General features: G+C 39.2%; 1 protein-coding gene across 3 annotated transcripts; it reads left to right on the forward strand.

Annotated features, from left to right (window-relative positions):
- Nucleotides 1-27,819, forward strand: LOC125234597 (CCR4-NOT transcription complex subunit 11). Of its 3 annotated transcripts, none has more exons than XM_048140910.1 (10): nt 1-204; nt 280-371; nt 3,059-3,282; nt 3,982-4,142; nt 5,159-5,300; nt 7,171-7,284; nt 7,800-7,988; nt 9,284-9,423; nt 14,574-14,739; nt 27,125-27,819. In XM_048140910.1, the coding sequence occupies exons 1-10, from the start codon at nt 161-163 to the stop codon at nt 27,251-27,253; spliced, it is 1,401 nt and encodes a 466-aa protein (XP_047996867.1). In that variant the 5' UTR covers nt 1-160; the 3' UTR covers nt 27,254-27,819. The 3 variants fall into 3 exon arrangements, with proteins under 3 accessions (XP_047996867.1, XP_047996866.1, XP_047996865.1); XM_048140909.1 differs by lacking the exon at nt 9,284-9,423 and adding an exon at nt 9,902-10,041 and having other exon boundaries at nt 3-204; nt 5,156-5,300; XM_048140908.1 differs by having other exon boundaries at nt 12-204; nt 5,156-5,300.
- The last annotated feature ends 36 nt before the right edge of the window (nt 27,820-27,855 follow it).

A 27,855-nucleotide genomic window follows, 5' to 3' on the forward strand; every position in this document is an offset into this window, starting at 1 on the left:
AATTGTTGTATTTTTTTTAGTGCGTAGCGAAACTTTCTTTAAGAAATATTCTGTAACACGATAGAAATGTTTATTGTCACAGCTTTATAAGATTGTAACTATTTCTAGATAATAAATAGTTGTAGTTCGTTAGGTTTAGTAATATATTAAGACTGCAATAATGACGCAGCAGTTAATAAATGAAAATAGCAAATACATTTTAGAGTAAGTACAAACATTCCTAACCTGGTAAAAGTAAAACGAAAATCATTTTTCTGACGATTTACCTTTCCTTTTCAGTTTATTTTCGGAACAAACAGTGGATCAACAAAGCTTGGATTCAATATGTGCTCAAGTACAGAAACGGTTTCCAAAAACCGAGCATTTTAACTGTAAGTAATACACAATATCTAGTACCCTCTGTTTATAAGGCTGACTGTCAGCCTGTGTCAAAAATAACAAACGAATATCCATCTTAGGCACTGGTCCCACCGCGAGCTAGCAAGCTATGAGCTATTGGCTATAAAAACGAACAAAAGATAAGCACTCCCGTGCGAATAAAAGAGACACGGCGATGTTTATAGTTACTCGCCCAGCGGTGAGCTATCAAAATCGCCGTGTCTCTTTTATTTGCACGGGAGTGATTATCTTTTGTTCGTTTTTATAGCCGAGCTCATAGCTTACTAGCTCGCGGTGGGACCAGTGCCTTATGTATTGAAAAATAGAACACTAGCTTGAAATGCGCAACATCCACCACAACACATCCACATACATCTCCTGTACCACATTTTAAAGCCAAATAAATATTTGATATTTGGAAAATACAGCTTCTGCCTGGCAAAGGGTCATTACTTTCATACAGATGAAGCTAGTAAGTATTAACCTTCTTATCCAACAAAATTTAGTAATTTTGTGGTGACGGGTTAAGAATCATTAAGTTGGGTGTCGTAGAAGGCAACTGTGGGATATGGGTTACATTGTGGCGTAGGTGAGTGGCTGGCAACCTGTCACTGCAATGTCACAGTTTCGTTTTCTTTCAGCCCCTTATTTGCCAAGAGTGGCACTGAAACTTGAGTAGTTTCATGTGCTCTGCCTACCCCTTCATGGGATACAGGCGTGATTGTGCAAAGAGTGCAAAAAGTGTTCTTACGTTCCCTTATAAAAAAAATTATGGGTACTACCCGTTTTTATATCCTAAGACGTAATCATGCACTTCTCACTACTGCCTGTAGTGTTCTGCATGGGGAGTCGGACTGCCCCTAACTGGTGGAGCAAATTTTCCGTCTGTACGTCCCCTCAAAGACCAGAATTGATTTTAGACCTCGAGACCGTTGCCTACTGGCAGTCCCGGCTTCACGCACTGTATCGCGCAGGAATTCCCCTCTGGTGCGTTCCTTGGTCCTCCTGAATGCGCTCCTCGCATCAGCCCCTCAGTGCGACTTATTTGCAAGCAGACAGGTTGTTATGCGTGATGAGTGTCTGAAGTTCTGTGAGAGGATGGATGCAAGGCCTACTACAGTTAAAATGTAAAATTGTGTTTAGATATCTTTTGTTGTTATTTACTGTTGCTGTGTTGTATGTTTTATTCCATGTAGTTAGCAGTGATTTAGTTTCGACTGTTATGCTGTTAGCATGTTTTGTTTTTGTAAATAAAAATAAATTGTATGTATGTATGTTTTACTATCTGTCCCACACCTCTCTTCTTTAATATACCGGGTGCCCGGTAATTAATGGACAACCTTTTAACCACCAAGAGGGCACCTTATACTGGTCCAGGAAATCGGCATTAAGGTTTAGTAAAAGACGCCTGGTTTTCGGGATTTTCACACTTTTTAAAATTTTAGGTAGTATTAAAATTAAAAAAAAATGTGAAATCTCGAAAACCGGGCGACTTTTACTAAACCTTAAAGTCGATTTTCTGAACCAGTATAAGGTGCCCTCTTGGCGGTTAAAAGGTTGTCCATTAATATCCATTAAAATTTTAAAAAGTGTGAAAATCTCGAAAACCAGGCGACTTTTACTAAACCTTAAGTCGATTTTCTGGACCAGTATAAGGTGCCCTCTTGGTAGTTAAAAGGTTGTCCATTAATTACCGGGCACCCTGTAATTATCAGTGATTTTTTGGTGATTTGTATTTAATTATTTAAGAAAGTGTAAGCCTATAAGTCTACAAGTCAGATTTGACTCACTTCCTGGTTTCTCTAACATTTGTATGTAATTTGGGTGACAATGCAATATCATGGTACACGGAAACTCATGAACACAGGAGGTAGATAATTTAGAAGTCTGTAAACAATGTAAATATATGGGGCTCGGTACCTAAGTAATAGTTGGGCCATTTTTTTCAAAGTTGTCCATCCCACTTGTTGTGTTTTACACGATTCATACTCAGAATCGCGAGTTCTTTCGATCCTGATAGGAGAAAAAAAATGTCCCAAGATTCCCATACATTTTTCAAACCTTCTATTCCGTTATCGCCATACAAAATGTATGAAAAAATGGTAACGGAAGGGAACACCTTTTTTTCCTAATTAGGATTGGAAGAGCTCGCGATTCTAAGTGAGGAGTGTCTTTTCAAAAGGACTTATTTCTATAAGTCAACAGAGGTTATTTTTATCGATGTCTTCCTAGAGAAATAACCTTTGTTGACTTATAGAAATAAGTCCTTTTGAAAAGGCACTCCTCAAGTGAAAACCACATAAAAATTTCCAAATCCAAAAAATAAGTGGGGTGGACATCTTTAAAAAAAATGGCTCAGTTAAAATTATACATACATACATAATATAATCACGCCTGTATCCCATAAAGGGGTAGGCAGGGCACATGAACAACTCAAGCTTCAGTGCCACTCTTGGCAAAAAGGGGTAGAAACAAATCAAAATTGTGACATTGCAGTGACAGGTTGCTAGCCTCTCGCCTACCCAAAAAAAAATTATATAGCTAATAAAATTATACTAACATATCAAAAATTTTTTTTTCTCCGTTATGGCTTCTACTCCTCGCTAAGCAAGCAAGCTCACTAAATTTGCCATTGTCGAGGTGAAGACTTTTGACTTTTTTAAACAAAATTTATTTTCAGTATGCCTCCTCCTATCATCCCTCATCACCGGCGGAGACCTGTCCCTCCCCGGCCAGCGAGTGGTTGCCCTCGCGCTCCTCCACGATATATACAAGGTGGACAGTCCGTTCAGCCCGCTGTTCCTGCACTTGCTGGAGTCCAAGCCTGGGCTGACGCCGCTCACGCCGCAGGAGAGGCTGTTTGTGGGACAACTGCATGGGTTCACTAGCGGCAATGTGAGAGATGTAAGCGAATCCTTTATCACCTTTTTAACCCCCGACGCAAAAACGACGGGGTGTTATAAGTTTGACGTGTCTGTCTGTCTGCCTGTCTGTTTGTTTGTCTGTCTGTCTGTGTCATCGTAGCTCCTTCGAATGAAGGAATGAAGTAAACGACAACAACAGTTTTTTTGTCTGAAAGCTGAGTTAGTCGGGAGTGTTCTTAGCCATGTTTCATGAAAATAAGTCTACTATGTCGCGGTCGGAGGTTTTCTCAAAATTTTAATTTTTTCCCCTCACTAGCTCGGAAACACGTGTTTTGTCCTTTAATACCAGCGGGTAAAAACGCATTTTATCCACTAGTGGGTAAAGTAATTTGACCTTGAATAAAGTCAAAATAACTGCTTTAAAATTGATAAAAGTAGGTGAATCTAGTAATAAAGACGATTTACCACCTGTGGAACTACTGGAAGCAGTGATAAACGCATTTTTGCGTTGTAGTTTCCTCGCTATAGTGAGGCGAAAAGTTTTGTGTTACACTCGGGTGCAAATGTATTTTACTTCTCGTGTGTTAAAAAACTCGCAAGTTCAGGATTATATTCTCGAACCACTCGCGCCGCTCGTGGTTCAACTATAGAATTCTTTCACTTGCTCGTTTTTCAATTCCACACTCGGCGTTAAAATACAACTTTGCCCCCTTGTATAACAAATAACTATTAATTTCAGGTTATGAAGAAGACCGCAAAGCAAGTAATAATGACTGAAGTGAACGCCAAAGACTTGGAAATCGACCTGTCGCCGCTTCAGTCCCTTGTGGCGGAGCGATTAGCGGATATGAGTTCCACGGCCAGAGCAACCGCGCCCGCCCTCATTCCTTTGTCTGACGGGTGAGTTTACCCATTGGTCGGTAGATGTCGCTTCGCGAGGTTTAAGATGATTTCTACAACGCGCTAGCGATGTGTCAATGTAGAATTCTTAAGTACCTACAAACGATGAAGGTTTTCATTGGAGCTCTTTTGTTGAAAGTTCCTGTAGGTCCTCAATTAGCATTAGGGGTAAAATTTGATAATTTAGACTAGTTGCTTGTGGCGGAGCGATTATATTATTATTAGCGTGAATCCTGAATGATTTACTTTTCTTTTTAATCCTTATTCAAAATAAAATGCGAAAACCACGAATTACGTGCCACGGAAATAAAAATGTGCAGAACTGTTTTGAACAGCTGACCTGAGCTTTGCTTGGGCGAGGCAAACGTGCAACACTTTTAACCTCCGACGCAAAAACGACGGGGTGTTATAAGTTTGACGTGTCTGTCTGTTACGCCCTACCACACAAAGCGGAGAATATCATTCGCTATGCCCGACCCCCTACTAGTCGGGGGTTTTATCAAAATTTGTGATTAGGGAGCGTTCAAGTAACGTAACGCAATTTTTGAAGATTTTTGACCCCCCCTCCCCTCCTTGTAACGCACCGTAACGTTTTACTGTAACCCCCCCCCCCCCTCTAAACGTTACGTAACATTCTAGTGACCATTTTTACCCAAAAGTCGCAAAAAGTTATTTATCCTTGGTATAGTTTTAATTGCATTAGCAGTAATAATACTGAAACGAAAAGGTTTTCCAACTTGCGAGAACACATTAAAAATGACGACCGGACTAAAATACAATCGAGGGATTCCTCGTAAAACGTAAATGGAAAGGGTTGCCAATTTTGGAGTTTTGATTTCCTAATAAAAAAAAAACAATGTTACGTAACGTGTTGTAAGAAAGACCCCCTCCCGCCCCTGTAACGCATCGTAACGTTTTACGAGACCCCCCTCCTCCCCCCCAAATTGCGTTACGTAATACTTGAACGCTCCCTTAGGTTAGGTTATTTCATGTACATTTTCGTTTTATTACAGAAGCCCCCCAAACAGGATAGCGATGAAAGAGCTGATCGAAGCCCTGATGTCTACGGACTATCTCCCTTTACACGGAACCCTGCAGGCCAGGGGACCGATCCCGCCACCAGCGTTTCTACTGGATGAAATACCTTTTTCAGACGAGGTATGGAACTATAATGTGCAAGACGTAGATTTCGTTCTTACTAAACTATAATAACCTAACCACAAAATTAAAATTTTGAAAAAACCCCCGACCGCGACATAGTGGACCGATTTTCATGAAACATGGCTAAGAACACTCCCGACTAACTCGGCTTTCAGACAAAAAAAACTAAATCAAAATCGGTTCATCCGTTTGGGAGCTACGATGTCACAGACAGACACACACACAGACAGACAGACAAACAGACAGACAGACAGACAAACAGACAGACAGACAGACACGTCAAACTTATAACACCCCTTCGTTTTTGCGTCGGGGGTTAAAAATGGAGTTGGGCGGGACATGTTGCTAGGCAGAGTGATGGCAGGTGGACCAAAATGTTAACGGAATGGTGGCCGCTAACAAATGTAAGAAGTGCCTGGCATCCGTTGGCTCGTTGGGTCGACGGGTCGACGACATCCGAAGAACTGCGGGTCACAACTGGATGAGATTAGCCCAGGACCGGGAGAAGTGGCGAGAGGCCTATGCTCAGCAGTGAGCGATAAAGGGCTGATATGATGATGATGGAACTATAACTTTCACCAAGGATAATTTATATAGGACTAGCTTTTGCCCGCGGCTTCGCTCGCGTTAGAAAGAGACAAAAAGTAGCCTATGTCACTCTCCATCCCTTCAACTATCTCCACCACAGAATATATAATAGTACAAGTACAGAAGGCCCACTGCTTTGATGTTCACGAAATGCCGCCTTTTTAAATGCTTACAAAGAAACGAGCCGCATGTGCGCAGCGTCGGACGATAGGGTTGCCTATGGATTAAATCGAATTAATACTCAGATAAAATGTTATACTATTATATTCAAATCTTGAGTACTCTCTGGGTATATAATTATACAGTATTTATATATTTTCTTTAAGTCTCAACGTCAACGCCTTATTGAACTTTTCCGTGGGACTTAATCAATAGTAGATCTGTGTAAGATTTGTCCTATTTTATTCATGATGTCTTTTAAACTAATTAAGCATTATTAGCCATTCCACCGGACATCGCAGATGAACCTTAAAAAAACTCGCGACGTAAAGTAACAATAGAAAGTGCGAACGTGCGTTCCGTGAGAACGTGCGCCACCCTTGATTAGGCCGCGAACTCGCGGCCGCCAACATGTACTTTTAGCGCGGCGATAGAATCGCGGAATGGGCCGCCCCTGTCTCCACTTAAAAAATCACGTCAATTAATTCGTCGCTCCGTTTTGCCGTGAAAGACGGACAAACAAACAGACACACACTTTCCCATTTATAATATTAGTATGGATTTACAGTCTCCATACTAAGAATCGTACCTCATTTTTTTAGCGCCACCTATTAAATACTATCATAACAACACTGATGATGCCTACATTTTTTTTTTTCAAACTTTGTATTGACGTGATATCATAATATTAAAATAAAGAAGCATGTAATTTATTCTTATAAAAAAAAACACGCAAAAATATTTCGGGAAAATATGATTTTGGCCACTTCTAGGCTGGGTAATTCCATGTAACAGAGTAATATAAGTGACCAATTATTTGCATGTTTTTTTATTCATGGTGCTAATTTAAGTATCAATATATCTAAGGATTAAAAGTAGGCTTATCTAGAGATAAATTAAGACTTCAATTTGCATCATAAATAAAAAAACATGCAATGAAGTGGTCACTTACATTACAGTTACGTGGAATTGCCCGGCTGCGAAACAGCGCCATCTAGTTTAAGCCTAAAAGGCCCATACATTTTAGGGGTACGCTTCCTCTTTGATCTTTCTACTAAAGATGTCTTTGTGGATTAACAAATTCATATTTTTACAGAAAAATCCATATAATTATTTACAGGTGGTATGGAAGAATTTAGTAAACCGCGGTGCACATATACCTATGTTCGACACAGCCCAAGATGGACTGATAGGCCTACGACCTGCTAAAGCTAAGGACCAGCCCAAACCTAAGGTCAGCCTCGCACCCTTATTCCTTTAGATATTCTTCGTCAAATGTGAGTGTGCGCGGGAAAACGTCATGTCGATTGCTATAAAGCCGCTTTGTCGGTTTATTCATATAAAGACGTTTTACTAAACACACTCACAAATGTTGCGATATTGTGTCAAATGTTGAATGCTAAACTGAGTTTTTTTTTTATACCACGTCGGTAGCAAATAAGCATACGGTCCACCTGGAAAGCGGTCCGTAACCTATGGACGCCTGCAACTCAAGGAGTGTCACATGCGCGTTGCCGACACATTAAACAAACAATAATTTATTTTCAAAAAATTATAAACTTGTACACACCTTTTTGCTGTGTGTGTACTTATTTCTAAGGAGGGTTCGGGGTACCGACGATTCAAAGGACAATAGACAAAACAAATTAGTTCCGTAGGTCTTCCCGTCGTCAGCTCACCTCACCATCGTTCTGAAATGAGAAAATTTCATGTATTTTTTTTTATTAACACAAATATTTACACCTACAGCAAGAAGAAAAGAAAGAAAAGCCAGAAGACAAGAAAGAGGATGGCAAAGAGAGCCCCGTGTCTGAAGCCAAACAGTTAACACAGATGGCGCTGCGCGGCGCGCTCAGTGTGTCCCAGCAGCAGCGCCTGCTGGCTCTGCTGGACCGGGAGCCTAACGTCGTCTACGAGATAGGCGTCACGCCTTACCAGGTCAGACATCCACCAAAATCACTGAATTTCTAGACATGAAATTAAATATTTATTTTCCAAGTAGGCATATGAACGTCAAATAAAGCTACGCCGGCTCTAACCCTACGCCTCAACCTCGAGAAGATTTCAGTCCTTCCTCAGTTGGAGGGGGGTATCCACTATGGGACCGGCAAGAAACTAGGCGGGCAACTTCTTTTCAAAACATTACATCTTATAATTAACATGCATTAAGAAAACAAGATACAATTTAAAAATAAAAAATAAAATTAGCAGAGTAGGTACCTACCTACTCTATGGAAATTAATTTCAATAAATTATACAAAGTACAAAGCTACTATGATTAATAAGAGATTTTACAGATGTATAGTCTCTAAAAAAAAGAAAAAATATACATGATGAAGAAAGAGAAAAAAACGAACTGATACAAATATAGACATATTGAGAAACCGGAAAATTCGTTCTGAGTTGACCAAGCCCCTCACCGCGGGGCTTCTATTCCTAAGCAGTTTAGTATTGGTATCTGAAACAACAACGAACCTGGTCCTATCTATTGATTTAACGTAACTATAAATCGTCAAAACTTTATACATTGGTTTTGCTAGTAGGTTTTACAATTAGTCATCGATAAATAAATGTACTGTTAAAACGTAGTAATAAGGCAGACAGATCACATATGATTAACAAACTTAAAACTTTATTTCCATACACAATGATTTTTAGGGTTCCGTAGTCAACTAGGAACCTTTATAGTTTCGCCATGTCTGTCTGTCCGTCCGTCCTCGGATAATCTCAGTGACCGTTAGCACTAGAAAGCTGAAATTTGGTACCAATATGTATATCAATCACGCCGACAAAGTGGTAAAATAAAAAGTGGAAAAAATGCTTTGTTAGGGTACCTACACGTAAAGTGGGGACTGTTTTTTTTTTTCATTCCAATCCCAACGTTGTGATATATTGTTGGATAGGTATTTAAAAATGAATAGGGGTTTACTGTAATCGTTTTTTGATAAAAGTAATATTTTCGGAAATAATCTCTCCTGAAGTAAAAAGTGTCTGCCCCCCCCTCTAACTTTTGTTTAAAAAATATGAAAAAAAAAATTACAAAAGTAGTACTTTATAAGGACTTTCTAGGAAAATTGTTTTGAACTTGATAGGTTGAGTAGTTTTTAAGAAAAATACGGGAAACTACGGAACCCTACACTGAGCGTGGCCCGACACGCTTTAGGCCGGTTTTTCAAACCTCGATTTGATGCTCCATCGTCCCAACTAATTCATAATAATATTTTCATCCCCAGTTACCAGAGCTAGTGGAAAACAACCCCATGGTGGCTATATCCGTCCTGCTCAAACTGATCCACTCGCAGCAAATCACGGAGTACTTCAGCGTTCTGGTCAACATGGAAATGTCTCTGCACTCCATGGAAGTTGTCAATAGGTAAGATACAGCGATACACAGCTGCCAGCTCTTGTTATCCCAGTTGAGCGGGTTTAATTGCCACTTTTTTTTAAATGTGATATTTTTAATCAATTTTATGTTATTTCTACTAAAAATCACTAGCTTTTTCAATCCTAACAGGTAAAAAAACTGTCGCATACGCTTTTTTCTTATTTTGTTACCATTCCATACATTTTGTATGGGGTAACAAAAGAGAAAGTAACAAAAATGTATGGAAATTCTGGGACACTTTTTGTCTATTGCACCAATATTGTTTATTGCACCAATAAATTGCTCTGATATTTAGAATAAGATGAATATTGTACACTGTTGACAATTTAAAAGTGTTTATTGTAAGCCTATTTGAATAAAGAATATTTTGATTGACTGATTGTCTCCTATTGAGACAGAAAATGCTCGTGATTCAAAGTAGAATGACCTAAAATTCATAAAAAATGGCAAAGAAAGAGATGCTCAGTTACCAGAGCTAGTGGAAAACAACCCCATGGTGGCTATATCCGTCCTGCTCAAACTGATCCACTCGCAGCAGATCACGGAGTACTTCAGCGTTCTGGTGAACATGGAAATGTCTCTGCACTCCATGGAAGTTGTCAATAGGTGAGATGCAGCGATACACAGCTGCCAGCTCTTGTTATCCCAGTTGAGCGGGTTTAATTGCCACTTTTTTTTAAATGTGATATTTTTAATCAATTTTATGTTATTTCTACTAAAAATCACTAGCTTTTTCAATCCTAACAGGTAAAAAAACTGTCGCATACGCTTTTTTCTTATTTTGTTACCATTCCATACATTTTGTATGGGGTAACAAAAGAGAAAGTAACAAAAATGTATGGAAATTCTGGGACACTTTTTGTCTATTGCACCAATAAATTGCTCTGATATTTAGAATACGATGAAAATTGTACATTGTTGACGATTTAAAAGTGCTTATTGCAAAGACCTTTACAGGGGACAGCTCAATCACATTTTTTGCCATACGAAATTAAACCTTATTACTGAAACAGAAAGTCGATCGTATCAGACTAGCGAAAACGGTCCACATGAGAGGGCATTGTTTGGGCTGGTGTCCCTCTCGCACGTGTTGCCAGTGTTAATGAGGTTCCCATATTAGTAGTATTTTTATCTGTATATTACCTGACTTTATAAATTCTTATTTTATTTTAATGTTATATTCAAACTTGGGTTTCGATATATTTCAAAAAAATTGAAAATAATTATAATGTGATTATTTTGATGCCAGTAAATCAAAGATTTGTATAATTAAAAAATACTTTCAATTGGGTGTTGTAGATTTAGTAGTAACTTTGAAAATTGACTGGTATCCCCAATTTATGACAGTGATGACGTCACTGAATAATGTTGACATTGTCAGCAAGTGCGAGGGGGACACCAGCCCAAACAATTACCTCTCATGTGGACACACTTTTTGTCCTAACTAAACAATCTAGTTTAATAATTCTAAATCTATGGCTTATTGTAAGACTATTTGAATAAAGAATATTTTGATTGATCGATTGTCTCCTATTGAGATAGAAAATGCTCGTGATTCAAAGTAGAATGACCTAAAATAAATAAAAAAATGGCAAAGAAAGAGATGCTCAGATACCAGAGCTAGTAGAATACTGGGGACGCTATTGCACAACACCCTGCATTTTATGATTAAGCACTGAGACTTGGCACAGGTTGTTCCTTGGGTGGCCCTGAGTAGATAAAGATCGGGAGGCATTGAGAGCCCCCCTTAATTTAGGAGGGAGGAGGGGGGGAAGGCTGGCGCCGCCGCGCTTCCTTTGAAACCATATTTCTCTAAAACTATACAAAATAGGGCATGCGATATATCTTTTCCGGATAAATGAAGGACAAGGAATTCATTTTTGGAACAAAAAAAATGTATTTTAGAACAAAAATACAAAAAAAAATGGGAAAATCTTAAAACGAGATTTTTTTTATATACATATTATTGCACTTTTTATAAAAACCGTAATAGGTATTTTAAAATAAAAAATATTTTTTAATAGCTACATTTATCTAGTTTCAGAAAATGTATAATTTGTTATGGAAATATGTTATACGACAAGTGATAAAAAATAATTTACATCGCCCGATAGGGTGATTTGAATGCTCATTTCAATAAGTTTTGTCAATGATTTCAGGTATAATCACTATTTTTAACACACGAAAGCCTTAATCTTTGTAGTTTATGGCTATTTTAGTGATTAATGTACTTAAAATAAATAAAAAATACAATTTTTTTTATTTTTATTTAAAATGTGATAATTTTTTTTAACATTATCCTATTTTGTTCTTTCTACACAATATATATCTAAAAGCAATAAATATCAATAAAAAGCCACATTTATGCAGTTTATAAAAATATATAGTTTGTTATATTACGAAACGCGAGATAAAAAATAATGAAAATGAAAATTTTAATGTACGGGTCAGCTTGCATTATTCGATGAGGTGAGGTAAAGGTACTACCCGCTATGCAGTGGAATTCGTCTAGTAATACAGAAATATACTTATTCTAATAACGTTTACACATGTATGTATATCACGACCCAGTACAGAAAATTGTAAAAGTCCTATAATATAGTTTATTTTGATTGTAAAATAAAATTGCATGTCACTTATATTGCAAAAAAATGTCTTAATCACGTTCTCCTCTCCTAAAGCAGTTCTGCATGCATATAGGCTTGAAGATTTTTTAGTTTACTAGCAGAATTTAGTTACTTCCTTTGGGCCCCTTTAAATCGGTTTTACCCATCCATAAGAGATAAAATAAAATTGTCATATTCTTTCTTTCAGTGTCAATGATAGTTAGTTATTGCGCAATAGTGCCATAAAAAATAAACTAGATTCGTATTAAACATCGCATTAAACATTAATGATTTTTTAACTAAGACATTGCTTTTGTACAAAGGAGAACCTCAAAAAATGGTCTGACTAGACGAAAACATGTGTATCGGGGCTAGTACTCAAGGCTCTCAAAAAGTGTAGCTATTTTGAGTTATTCAAATAAAACAACATGAATAGTTTGAATTTAATTATGTATATATCACAACATCCACTGCATAAGCACATCAGCTCCGAACATTTAATATAAAAGTCTTTTTTTACGGTTGCACAAGTAGCAAATAATGGCAAATTATGAATTGGGTTGATATACCTATACCCCTTACAAAAATGGTGTAAGGCAGCTTTTGTCGGTGAAATGCTGTTAATTTGGCGGTCTTTTTGGTTAAAAACTATTTTTGGCACTCGTTAACCAAAGTAACGCAGATCTGGAATAATAAATATGTCAAGTAAGAATTATTCATAAATTATGCATATCATATAGATAACTACTATTTCACAAGATGTATTAGGATCAGATGTATATATCTGACCTATCATATCAATCGATCATTTCATGTAATATAAATAGTTAAATTCAGACTATATAGGAGTATGTTGTTTAATTTGAAGTACTCTAAATAACTACACTTTTTGAAAGCTTTGATTACCTTTACCGCACCTCATCGAATCATACAAGCTGACCCGTACCGTACATCAAGATCGCCCTGCCACGTCACTTTCATTATTTTTTATCTCGCGTTTCGTAATATATTTATACAATAAACTATATATTTTTATAAACTACATAAATGTGACTTTTAATTTATATTTATTGCTTTTAGATATATATTGTACAAAAAGAACAAAATAGGATAATGTTATAAAAAAATTATCACATTTAATTTTTTTTTTAATTTTTGTATTTTTTTTTATTTTAAGTACATTAATCACTAAAATAGCCATAAAATACAATGATTACGGCTTTCGTGTGTTAAAAATAGTGATTATACCTGAAATCATTGACTAAACTTATTGAAATGAGCATTCAAATCACCCTATCGGGCGATGTAAATTATTTTTTATCACTTGTCGTATAATATTATTCTATAACAAATTATACATTTTCTAAAACTAGATAAATGTAGCTAATTAATAATATTTTTTATTTTAAAATAACTATTACGGTTTTTATAAAATGTGCAATAATATATATAAAAAAAAATCTCGTTTTCAGATTTTCCCATTTTATTTTGTATTTTTGTTCTAAAATACATTTTTTTTGTTCCAAAAATGAATTTTTCATCTTTTATTTATCCGAAAATGATATATCGCATGCCCTATTTTGTATAGTTTTAGAGAAATATGGTTTCAAAGGAAGCGCGGAGGCGCCAGCCTTCCCCCCCTCCTCCCTCCTAAATTAAGGGGGGCTCTCGATGCCTCCCGATCTTTATCTACTCAGGGCCACCAAATGAACAACTGTGCCAAGTCTCAGTGCTTAATCATAAAATGCAGGGTTCCCATACAAGACATAGCAATAGCGTCCCCAGTAGAAAGCAACCCCATGGTGGCTATATCCGTCCTGCTTAAACTGATCCACTCGCAACATGGAAATGTCTCTGCACTCCATGGAAGTTGTCAATAGGTAAGACACACAAATAGAATAGTGGTGACGGGTTAAGAATTTCACCACCCCCTTTCTTCCCGTGGGTGTCATAGAAGTCGACTGTGGGATATGGGTTAAATTGTGGCGTAGGCGAGAGGCTGGCAACCTGTCACTGCAATGTCACAATTTGGATTTCTTTCAACCCCTTTTTGCCAAGAGTGGCGCTGAAACTTAGTAGTTCATGTGCTCTGCCTACCCCTTTATGGGATACAGGCGTGATTATATGTATGTATACTATGTATGATATTTAACTAATAAAATAACCCTTTAACGGGCAAGACTAAAAAAAATCGTGAATTCAAACCTCATCGCTATCCTACTGTTGTCCTAAAAATTCTGTACAGGGAAAAAATACAAGTTAAAATTTGGTTATTACTTCGCGAGTGTGATGAAAAACATTGTGTATATCACGGCCGGCTGAAGGATTACAAACTCGCGTTATTAAAGCCCTTCGCTACAGCTACAACAGCCTCTCGTTCCTAATCCTTCACTTTCCACCCTTAATACACAACGTACTATTCTTCATTCGTGACTTAATTTATTGCCACTCTTTTCGATATTTCCTATTTTTCGCACTTGTATCGTATTATAGACAGACAATAATGTCAATAATAACCTTATAATTCCACAGGTTAACAACATCAGTGGACTTGCCGGTAGAATTTGTGCACCTGTACATAAGCAACTGTATATCGACGTGTGAGACTATACGCGACCGGTACATGCAAAACCGGCTGGTGCGACTAGTGTGTGTGTTCCTGCAGTCGCTTATACGGAATAAGATTATTAACGTTAAGGTGAGTTGAGTGTGCTTTTATGTACATACATACCATAAGATATCATAGACATATACAATACAATACAATACTCTTTTCCCCTCACTAGCTCGGAAACACGAGTATTGTCGTTTAATACCAGCGGGTAAAAACGCATTTTATCCACTAGTAGGTAAAGTAATTTGACCTTGAATAAAGTCAAAATAACTGCTTTAAAATTGATAAAAGTAGGTGAATCTAGTAATAAAGATGATTTACCACCTGTGGAACTATTGGAAGCAGTGATAAGCGCATTTTTTGCGTTGTAGTTTCCTCGCTATAGTGAGGGGAAAAGTTTTGTGTTACACTCGGGTGCAAATGTATTTTACTTCTCGTGTGTTAAAAAACTCGCAAGTTCAGGATTCTATTCTCGAACCACTCGCTTCGTGGTTCAACTATAGAATCCTTTCACTTGCTCGTTTTTTAATTCCACACTCGGCGTTAAAATACAACTTTGCCCCCTTGTATAACAAATAACTATTATGCAACTGGTGGTTAAAAGAGGTCAAAAAAGGTGAGTGGCGTGGGTAACAATTTGAGGCGAAGCCGAAAATTGTTAATAAAGACGCCACGAGCATTTTTTGACTCAGTTAAACACCGTTGCATACAATACTTTTTCTACGACCAAGCACTTATTTTGAAAGAAAATTATAAATCAACAAATACCTACTTTCAGTCATCTTAATTAGTTATCTAGTGGACCGCCTACCATTTTGAATATGCAGTTTGAGTGCAAACATGAAAATAAAACTGTCTATGGTATGGTTCTTTGAAGCCTGGCCACTAAGACGAATCGAGCCGAGTTGAATCGAGTTCTCGTACATTTGAATGCGATTCGACGCGTCGCCAATGAACGCAGCAGAAAACGAAGGAGTCTCGACTCTGCGAATTGGTTTGTTAAGTTGGTAGCAATGTATTTACTGAACTGTAACAGCTATATCGTGCTACTTCTACTAAATGTTTTCAGGGTATAGACTAGATAGACTTGTCCTGACATCTTTTATGTAGGGTTTTTAAGTTCTATGCACGACCTTGTAACTCACAAATAACAGTACGGGAGTAGAAAAAATACAATACAAAACAAGGAATCAACACGAACAAAGGTAAACAACAGGAGGTCTTATTGCAGATCACACAACAATACATCTAAATATATAAAAGAAGAAGCTGACTGACTGACTGACTGACTGACTGACTGACTGACTGACTGGACTGACTGACTGACTGACTGACTGACATATCAACGCACAGCCAAAACCGCTGGTCCTAGAGATTTCAAATTTGGCACGTAGGTTCCTTATATGGTGTAGAGGAGCACTAAGAAAGGATTTTCCAAAATTCACCTCCTAAGGGGGTCAAATGGGGGTTCAAAGTTTGTATGGGGAAACAGAATTAGTTTGACTATTTTATTCGAAACTTCACAGGAAGATTCCTTAAGACATATGACTGAATACGTGTTTCAGGTTTTTTGAAAATTTAACCACTAAAAGGGTGAAAAGGGGGTGATAAAGTAAAAAAATCAATATGGGTATCGTTTTTATGGTTTATCGGGTCGCTGATCACGATAAATACAACGTTTTTAAAATCTAACGAGGCGGAAGTGAAATACCTTCTCCCCTGTTCCGGTGCAATGGGGTTTAAATATCAAAAAAATATATAAAAGAAGATATTGACTGACTGACTAACATATCAACGCACAGCCGAAACAGCTGGTCCTAGAGATGTCAAATTTGGCACGTAGGTTCCTTATATAGTGTAGAAGAGTACTAAGAAAGGATTTTTCAAAATTTGTCTCCTAAGGGGGTCAAATGGGGGTTCAAAGTTTGTATGGGGAAACAATGTTAGTTTCACTGTTTTATTCGAAACTTTATAGGAGAGAACCTAAAAACATATGACTAAAGACGTGTTTCAGGTTTTTTTGAAAATCTAAACCCTAAAAGGGTGAAAAGGGGGTGATAAAGTCAAAAAACTAATATGGGTATCGTTTTTACGGTTTATTGGGTCGCTGATCACGATAAATACAACGTTTTTAAAATCTAACGAAGCGGAAGTGAAATACCTTCTCCCCTGTTGTAGTGCAATGGGGTTTAAATATCAAAAAATATATTATAAAAGAAGAAACTGACTAACTGACATAATATATCAACACACAGCCGAAACCGCTGGTCCTCGAGATTTCAAATTTGGCACATAGGTTCCTTATATGGCGTAGAGGAGCACTAAGAAAGGATTTTTCAAAATTCTTCTCTTAAAAGGGTGAAATGGGGGTTCAAAGTTTGTATGGGGAAGAAGATTAGTTTGACTATTTTATTCGAAACTTCATAGGAGGATTCCTAAAGACAAATGACTAAATACATGTTTCAGGTTTTTTTTAAATTTGACCCCTAAAGGGGTGCAAAGGGGGTAAAGTCAAAAACACAATATGGGTATCGTTTTTATGGTTTATCGGGTCGCTGAACACGATAAATACAACGATTTTAAAATCTAATGAAGTGGAAAAGAAATTTTCTCCCCTGTTGTTGTGCAATGGGGTTAAAATATCCAAAATAGCCATAAGTATAGGTTTAGTTTTTATCTTTACTTCTGGTTCAAGAGATTTCAAATTGACACGGAAGTTCCTTAGAGGAGCACTAAGAAAGGATTTTTCAAAGTTCACCTCCTAGCATGATAATTTGACAGGGACAGGGACAGGGACAGGTACAGGGACAGGAACGGGATAGGGATAGGGATAGGGGAAGGACGGGGACAGGGACGGGACGGGGACGGGGACGGGGACAAGGATAGAGATAGGGACGGGAATAAGAATAGGGATTGGGGTCGGACTAATCGGTCGGCAATGGATATCTAGGCAGTGTAAAATGCAGGTGGCTCAGTGCGAAGGGATTAGTAAGTAGGCATCGGCGAGTATCCTGCATCCGTAATAACTATTGCATTCAATGAACTGTAAGAAGATCGTTGTTTGCTTGCCTTTTATATGTTTACGTTTGCAATAAGTATAAGGAAAATGGAAAACATTGTAAGCGATAATGCAAGGAAGTACTTTTTACCCTACCGACCATAGCGTCGAGATACTGGCTATGTGGGTTGTATGAAGTTTCCCCAGTATAAATATTTATATAGGTAAAATACAAACATATTCGTACCTACTACCTACGCTGTGGTCGCTGTGTAACAATTCTACAATCATTGCAAGAATTTCTTTTAAAACAATAGTAATATGTGTAAGGTACAGTCAGCCAAAAAAGTGGTTTAAGTACCACTTTTCGATCAATAGAGTCGAAAAGTGGTAAACCACTTTCTTGGCTGACCGTACAGCAAATAGATCAGTTACAATGGCCCCCCAGTCCAGAATTGTCCCGCTTTACCTTAATCGAAGTAATCGCGGACAGATGTACCTACAAAGAAACCTACGGATCCAAATGAAAATCTTATTTTTTGTAAACGTTTTAATAAGAATACTTTTATTACGCGGGCGAAGCCGCGGGTAAAAGCTAGTAACAAATATATAATAGATATATATGATGTAATATAGTAGTTAGGCGCCACCAGACAGAAAATAAGATAAAACCATATCACTCATGAAGACGCATGGCATTGCTTCGCATTGTTATATTGATAGACACTGTTCCCACTCGCGGTGGTATAAGGGAGGCGGCTGCCGGATCATAAAGAAACAACCATTCAGGAGTAAATGTGTTTAATTACTGACTAAATTAGGTTACATATGCTTTTTAACCCCCGACGCAAAAACGACTGTTATAAGTTTGACGTGTCTGTATGTCTGTGGCATCGTAGCTCCCGAACGGAGAAACCGATTTCGATTTAGTTTTTTTTTGTTTGAAAGCTGAGTTAGTCGGGAGTGTTCTTAGCCATGTTTTATGGTAATCGGTCCACTATGTCGCGGTCGGGTTTTTTTTTCAAAATTTTAATTTTGAAAAAACCGACGGCTGGCAACCTGTCACTGCAATGTCACAGTTTCGTTTTCTTTCAACCCCTTATTTGCCAAGAGTGGCACTGAAGCTTTAGTAGTTTCATGTGTTCTGCCTACCCCTTTATGGGATACAGGCGTGATTGTATGTATGTATGTATGTTAATTTTATGGTTAGTGTTCAGAATTAAAAAAAAAATATATGTATATATTTCGTAATGGCAACACCAATAGAACACTGGTTCTAAATTAGCGTCAAGTCATTCCCTCTTGCTCGTAAAAGCTCCGCGCGGTAAGCTGCATTTTGTAGCCCGCTTTCGTCGAATATCTAATTTTCGTATTATCTGTGTTTAAACTAGTCAAAAGTTGCTAGAAATAGATTCTGTGCCTTGAGATCAGAAGAAGAAGACACTGGAGCTGTGGTATATCAGGCGTGCAGGTAACCTTGGAGTATTGGTGAGTACGATCTGGTCTCTGAGGACCTCGCCGCCTGACACAGGAGCTTCTACATCCTACAAGCCCAGGTTAGTTGCCTTCCCTCTGAATTTCAAGGTGTTTTTTCGAAGTAATCTCATAACTGTTTTTTTCGTGTTCATAACCTTGTGTCGATCAAAATTAAAAAACCCAAAATTTACAGTCCGCTTAAACATTATCGCACATTTATTATTTGGTCCTACGACCCGGAGCTTGGAAAGAGCCTGTGGAGCTTTAGTTTTGTCGTGTTTTAAGCTATTCTTCATTAATTTGGTGTAAAATATTTCGTTTCGTGTTCCCACCAAAAATAGAGGGTAAGCTTATAAAATTATAAATTCTTTCGTGTGTGACTCCACAGATACGTGAAATTGTATAGGTCTGTGGAAATTGTGTGAAACGGAACGCAACTTTACCATAGACATTAGTGACAGTGACATTGACGTTAGACTTGTCTTGTGTCATATTATCGTAAACAACTTGGTATTTTCGAAGTTTTCAAACCTTTTCGTAGTGTAGTGCCTAGTTTTATATTCATCAACAATGAGTGACGATGAACCGGGATGTGCTGACAATTCGCGGGTAGCGCGTGACTATGCTGTGTTTAGATTAGAACACATAGAAGCCTCCAATCTTCTTGGTTATGTTGAACAAGACTTGATTGATTTAAGTAATCAGTTTCATAAAGCTCAAATCAAAGTATTAGCAAGTTTAAGCGCTGTACAGAGGCAGTCGGAGTGTGCGTTAACAAGAGAATTTGAGACTAAATTGAAAGCTGTCCAAGCTAGATTGCGCGCTCAGTTACTGAGTGATATCAAACCAGTAGAGGTCGCGACCCCGTTGAACCTGGCTCATTTGCCCAAAATTTCGATAAAAGCCTTCGATGGAGAACTTGAGTCGTGGGTTGCATTTCGTGATTTGTTTGACTCCCTGATTCATCGGCGGAACATACCTAAGGTAGAAAAACTGCATTATTTAGTAACCAGCTGTCAGGGTCATGCTTATGATTTGATAAAAGGATTTCCGTTGTCTGATGACAACTATGATGTTGCATATCAAACATTAGTAAAGTATTACAATAAAAAGCGACAAATTGCTATAGTATATTATGAAAAATTATTAAATTGCGAGTCGATGAAAAATAAGCATGATATTGACAGAGTAAGCCGTCTTTTCTGTGAAAATCTTGACATTTTGTCTAAATTTCAATTGCCTGACAAGAATTTTATGCTGTTTTATCTTTTGTGGTCCAAATTGGATGTTAGTACACGCGAGGCCTTCGAGTTACAGTTGGAATCTAATGTGGATATTCCCAAATTTGAAGACTTACAGTCATTTATAGAAAAAAGAGGTCAAGCCTTGGAAAACTCCAATAGTAAAATAAAAGTACCTGCGGTAAATACTAAATCAAATAAACCCGTTACTCATATAGTTAAAAATAAAACTTCACTGATGGTGCCCTCAGCGCCTATTCTAAACTGCCCAGTGTGTGCTTCCACTGGTCATGAGTTGGAAAAATGTCCCAGTTTTTTAAACTTATCTCCCATTGATAGATTTTCGAAAGTGAAAGAGAAGAGGCTGTGTATTGTATGCCTAAAGCCCTCTCATAGTATGAGACATTGTAGATCAGCTGTTCGCTGCAATAAATGTAGTTTTCGACATAATTCCCTGCTTCATTTCGAAAAGGAAAAGGTGGTTGAGGATGGTCAAGAGTCCAAACCCACTACACAGTTGACTGCATTGTCCGTGCACACTCATGACACACCAGTAGTTTTTGCTACTGCTCTCGCCCGCATTAAAGATGGTATGGGTCGTCTGGTGCCTGTACGGATTCTTTTCGACAACGCTTCGGCTTGTAATTTTATAACTAAGCCGTTTGCAGAGAGACTTGGGCTACCAATAACTAAGTGTCACCGATCTATCAACGGTATCGAGTATATATCAACAGCACCACTGGGGTCCACAGTTTGTGAAATATTTCCCACTAAGGGAAATAACAAATTTTCTTTCGAAGCCTTCGTTCTGTCGACAATTTGTCCGAATATGCCTTATAGTGAATTGGATTCTTCGGCATGGACACATCTGAAGGATCTTGATCTTGCTGATCCTCAGTATTATAACCCAGGGCCTGTTGACATTCTAATGAATGTGGGTCTTTTGGTGTCAGCCCTTCAACCTGGACTAGTGAAGGGTGAGGAAGGTCAACCCGCAGCGATCAACACTGTCTTTGGTTGGTTAGTCATGGGTGACTGTGGCGTAGATATTGAGTCCTCTCGTTATCGTTATCGTTCTCGTTCTCGAACAACTCCTGAAAACAAAAAGGATTGTTATCATGTTTCGTCGCTCTCTTTAAGAGAAAATAATAATCAGACTCGGGAAATTAAAAATGTCGTAAGTCCTAGTACTGATTTATTTAAAACCAATTTATCGTGTCGTAGTGGCGATGGCCTCTTGAGTGATCCCAAGATGTGTCTTCTCGTTTCGTCGGTGTCTTTGGACAATAGTATCAAAAGGTTTTGGGAAATAGAAAGTGTCGTTAGCCCAAACTCTGTTACTTTGAGCAAAGATGATTTGTCGTGTGAAAACCTTATGGGTGCGAAATATTGTCGGAATCCTGAAGGAAGAATGGTGGTCCCATTGACTTTCAATAACCTTCAGGATCGCCCCCGGTTTTCCAACTCTCGTGAAATCGCACTTAGGCGACTTCTAAATTTAGAAAAGAAGTTTGATATTAACTCTGAATTTCGGACAGCATATGTCAATTTTATGAATGACTATTTGGAGTGTGGTCACATGGAGGAGGTCAAGGCTCCTTCGTCGGCTGAAGGTCCTTTTTATTATATACCTCATCATGGAATTTTACGCCCCGATTCGGTTTCTACCCCTTTGAGGACGGTCTTTAATGCTAGCGCCAAGGATAGTCAGGGAAAGTCTCTTAATGACACTCTGCTGCCAGGGCCAAAATTACAAAAGAATATTTTCGATTTATTAATTCGGTTTCGTTGGCATGCTGTCGTGTTCACTGGGGACATTAAACAAATGTATCGCCAATTTTTGGTGGATAAGCAAGACTGTGATTATCAACGCATACTTTGGCGTCCGTCTCCTTCTGAACCTGTTAAGGACTTTCGCCTGCTTACGGTAACTTACGGCGTCTCCTGTGCACCCTACCAAGCATTGTGGTGTATCTCGAAGCTGGCGCAGGAGTTTAGCGATACTGCTCCCCTGGGTGCCGCCGTTCTCAACAGGGACACGTACGTTGATGACATCGTATCAGGCGCAGATTCGGTAGAAAATGCCATACTTATTCGTGATGAGTTAATAGAAATCTTAACTTCTGCTCGGTTACATTTAAGGAAATGGACTTCCAACGATCAAGGGTTCCTTGCTAATTTGTCAGATTCCGATTTATATTCGGAACATTTTCGTAATTTCGAAGACGTTCACGACGTCTCCTTAAAGATTTTAGGTTTGTTATGGCAACCTAAATCTGACACATTTTCGTTTAAAACCTCCAACGTTGAGTGCCGTTGCACAAAACGGTCGATACTTTCAGAGATCGCTAGGATCTTTGATCCCTTGGGGTTCCTTTCGCCAGTGGTCTTCCTGGCAAAATATTTTATGCAGTTGTTGTGGGCCTCCGGACTCCACTGGGATGCGGATGCTCCAGCACCCATCGCTGAACAGTGGCTCAAGTTAAAATCTCAACTGTCTTGTTTGAGCGCATTGTCAATACCTCGTCGCATGGTTTTGTCCCATGACATTCAGATTCATGGCTTTTGTGATGCTTCGGAGCGAGGGTATTGCGCAATAGTGTTTTTTCGTATGGTTAATGATGACGAAGACATTATCATTCGTCTTTGTTGCGCCAAAAGTAAAATTTCCCCACTTAAACGGTTGTCCATTGCGCGTTTGGAATTGTTGGCTGCTGTGCTTTTAGCTGATCTTGTAACGTCAGTTCGTCATGCATTAAAGGACTTCCATTTTGACGTCAAAACTTATGCTTGGTCTGATTCCACCGTGGCCTTGACATGGATTCGGTCATGTCCGTCGCGATGGAAAACGTTTGTCGCAAATCGGACCGCGGCGATTCAAGAGCAAATTGCTCCTGATTGCTGGCACCATGTATCGAGTGGTGATAATCCAGCGGATCACGGATCTCGGGGGTTGCTTCCCGCTGACTTATTGCAGTGCCAGTCATGGTGGGCGGGGCCTACGTGGTTGTCTTGTCCTGAAAAGGATTGGCCAAAGTCCCTCGTGCAAAGTGACGGAGCGGCATTCGAGGAAGAAAAAGTTTTAACATTGTTTAGCGCAATGAACTCGAGTTTTATCGAGCAAATCCTTTCGAAATATTCGTCATTTCGTCGTATCGTAAATATTTTGGCATATTGCTTTCGTTTTCTTCATAATTTCATGAACCCTTCGTTGAAAGCCTCGGTTCTGACCCTGTCGACGTGTGAAACCAACTCGGTGATACGATTTCTCGTAAGGCATGTCCAGGAGCATGTCTTTTCGACCGAAATTCGTCTCATCAAAAAGGGTTTAACTAACTCCCTGCACAAACCTCTTCGGAAATTAAATCTGTTTATCGATGAAGAGGATTTGTTGAGGGTGGGCGGCAGGTTGACCCATAATCACACGCTCGACTACGATAAGAAACACCCCATGCTGTTGCCGCGTGAACATCGGCTGACGGCTTTGGTGATAGAAGAATATCATCGTAGGTTTTCCCATCCGGGGTTACAAACCCTGCACAACCTTATTGTTCAGGATTTCTGGATTCTCTCGCCTAAGCGGGCGATCCATTCTGTCGTTTCGTCATGCATCAGATGCTTTCGCGTGCGCCCACAAGTGGCCCCACCTCCTCTCATGGGAGACTTACCGTCATTTCGTATTAGCCAGTTGAAACCATTTTCTTCTGCTGCAGTGGATTATGCAGGGCCTTTCACAATTTCGTTGGGTAGGGCAAGAGGCAGCAAATCCTACAAAGCATATATTTGTGTCTTCGTTTGCACTGCCACCAAGGCAGTCCATTTTGAACTCGTTTCTGAGCTCACTTCAGAAGCCTACTTGGCAGCCCTGCGCCGCTTCATCTCGCGTCGCGGCCGCTGCTCAAGAATTATATCGGACCAAGGCCGAAATTTTATTGGCGCCAGCAATATACTTAAAGATTTAATGGCGAATGCTTCCCAGAAGGAGCAAATTGAATTCGTTTTCAACCCGCCGGGTAGTCCACATTTCTCGGGCTTGGCCGAAGCTGGGGTCAAATCAGTTAAAACTCATCTGTCACGGGTAATAGGTTTACAACGTTTGACTTATGAAGAATTTTATTCTGTCCTGACCCAATTAGAGTCTATGCTGAACTCACGGCCTTTATCGCCCGTCAGTTCAGACCCTAACGACCTATCGGTACTAACTCCTGGTCATTTCCTCACACTCGAACCTTTAACGATATTACCAGAAAGCAATTTCACTGATGTTAAGATTAGTCCACTTCAAAGGTGGAAACTACTTCAAAAAATACACCAAGATTTTTGGCGCAAATGGCACTTGGAATACTTGCACACCTTGCACCAACGCCAAAAATGGTTCAACAAACACCCTGACTTAAAAGTTGGGACTCTTGTTTTCATTGTTAATGAGCAATGCAGCCCACTTAATTGGCCTTTAGGCCGTATCGTGCAATTGCATCCTGGGAACGACGGGATTTGTCGCGTCGCCACCATTCGCACAGCCTCTGGACAGTATAAACGCCCAGTTGTAAAACTGTGCCCTTTACCTCTTAACGATAACTAACGTCCCCGTGGTGCGTCACTCATGTAGAGTCTGAATAAAACTCAAGTGTGTGACAAAAATTAGCAATAATTTAGATATAATTACTTTCCATATAGCTTATAAACTTAAAAAAAAATAACTTACTGTATTTTTGGTGGGCGGTAATGTTCAGAATTAAAAAAAAATATATGTATATATTTCGTAATGGCAACACCAATAGAACACTGGTTCTAAATTAGCGTCAAGTCATTCCCTCTTGCTCGTAAAAGCTCCGCGCGGTAAGCTGCATTTTGTAGCCCGCTTTCGTCGAATATCTAATTTTCGTATTATCTGTGTTTAAACTAGTCAAAAGTTGCTAGAAATAGATTCTGTGCCTTGAGATCAGAAGAAGAAGACACTGGAGCTGTGGTATATCAGGCGTGCAGGTAACCTTGGAGTATTGGTGAGTACGATCTGGTCTCTGAGGACCTCGCCGCCTGACACAGGAGCTACATCCTACAAGCCCAGGTTAGTTGCCTTCCTCTGAATTTCAAGGTGTTTTTTCGAAGTAATCTCATAACTGTTTTTTTCGTGTTCATAACCTTGTGTCGATCAAAATTAAAAAACCCAAAATTTACAGTCCGCTTAAACATTATCGCACAGTTAGGTTACCTCTATATACAGAGTGTAACAAAAATGGTGGTGATCCGTTTAAGGTCGTATTCAGTATCGTATTCTGATCAGGAAAAAGTAGAAGAAATATTTTTTTTCGCGAAAAAAAATTTCATTTTTGTATGGGCCGGGCCGCGAGAATCGGCCGAACCGCCATACAAAGGTAAAAATTTTTTTCGCGAAAAAAAAATTATTATTATTATTATTTGTATGTCTTTCCCATCACGGAACAATGGTGTTCCGGACCTTTGGGAGGCGTGCGCGGGGCCGAAGCCAACGCGTAGAGGCCCTTTCGACACTTTAATGAAATGTAAGGGGTACACCGAGCGGATGTTGCCCTTGCCCGTATCATGGGACACACGCAGAGGCAACACCCGCCAGGGTGTAAGGACTATTTGAGAGTTAATGGAATCTAAAATGAACTGGTCTATTTTGATGAAAGTGATGGACTAAATACTGGGCTATGGATAAAAAACCGGACGCCTGCCTAATAAAACGGTATACAATTTTATTTCCGGCAGACGGTGACTCGTCCCCACAAGATGGGCCCCCACAAAAAGCGACATCCAAGATGGCTCAAGGGCAACATCGGTGTGAGAACTCAAGGGTGTCGAGAGGTGTACACCGCTTTCTGCCCAGTGGCTGTGAACCCACTGTACCAACTCGCGTCTTATGCAAATTTTCACTTCCACCCCTGGGGCATGTAGCCCTAACGACTCCACTCTGGACGGCCAGCCAAGGCAAGCCAGAGGTAGAGAGTACTGTCCCACCCACCCGCCTTACGGGTAACAGAACTCCCCAGGAGCACTCGGGTACGTGGGGTCGCTGTTCCCCAACAGCTCGCCACAAGCTGCCCTGCGTTGACTGATTGCACTGGTAAAACCAATGGGCGATGGGGTCGTCACATCCCTACGCCATTATTATTATTATTTATATAATTCAGGCAGGCAGTTGAAAAAACAACTGATATGGCCTGTATCCTTTTGTATGGCCTGTATTCTTTTTTTTTTTGGTAAATTTTCTTCTACTTTTTCCTGATGAGAATACGATACTGAATACGCCTTTAAAGGGATCACCACTATTTTTGTTACACCCTGTATAATAAGCTAGACACATAGACGATACACACACACTACAGTGGGACCAGTGCCTTACCCCCTTATTCATAAATGTTCACTAAAGTTATCAAGCCGATAAAGTTCGTTGTGGTGCGATAGAAATGACAAACGAACTTTATCAGCTTGATAACTTTAGTGGACGTATGAATAATGGCGCAATTTCATTAGTTGATAACTCGTTCGGTATACAGCATACGGGGACTCCCCGCAGGCGAGATAACAATCAACGAAAGTTACTATTACTATTTAATTTCCCGAATGCGGGCCCTGTGGCATGCGTTCCAGAAATCTCTCGCAGGCCCCTATCGACTCATGAAAGTGCGCCATATTTAAGGGGGTTAAAGTTTATGTTTGATCCATTTGCGCGTCATCCTGAATGACACGGTGTACCATTTATATTTTTGAGACCGATTTTTTTTCGCAGGAGCTGTTTATAGAAGTGGAAGCGTTCTGCGTCGAGTTCAGTCGAATCCGCGAGGCGGCAGCACTGTTCCGGTTACTCAAGCAGTTAGACTCCGGTGACGCCGCCCATAAAGATACTAAGGAGACTTAGAGCTTAAAACAACTGTTAGGATACAATTTAATACACTCTGATGTGGTTACTATAGCAACCTCACTCTGGCGACGCGACGCCGACCATAAATATACTAAGGAGACTTAGACAATTTGCTAAGATTTCAGGATACGTAATAGCCGAATGCTAATGGCACAAACGCTCATGAAAAGAAACGCTCGTAGATATCTCTTGCGTATTGGCGCGACAGAGCCAGACTACCTTTCGCGGCGTTTCGTTTTCGTTTCGCGTCGCAGAAATGCCATTCGGATACGGCACCAGGATGTAATTTATTGCAAAAGGATGCCAAGAAGACTTACTGTGTTTTAGCCCTTTCTCACAAATACAAAAGTCGATAGGACAGATAAAGACAAACGATTATTAGCTAATTAATGCAGCTTTATAAAGCGTTTATGAATAACGCCATTAAAGGTTATAACTGTGTTAAAATTCAAATTTTCATTACAGGATTTTTTTATTTTTTATTATAGGACATGCTTACACAGATTGACTGAGGCCCACGGTAAGCTCAAGAAGGCTTGTGCTGTGGGTACTCAGACAACGATATATATAATATATAAATACTTATATACATAGAAAAC

Source organism: Leguminivora glycinivorella, chromosome 16 (genome assembly GCF_023078275.1).
Source record: "Leguminivora glycinivorella isolate SPB_JAAS2020 chromosome 16, LegGlyc_1.1, whole genome shotgun sequence".
Lineage (NCBI taxonomy): Eukaryota > Metazoa > Arthropoda > Insecta > Lepidoptera > Tortricidae > Leguminivora > Leguminivora glycinivorella.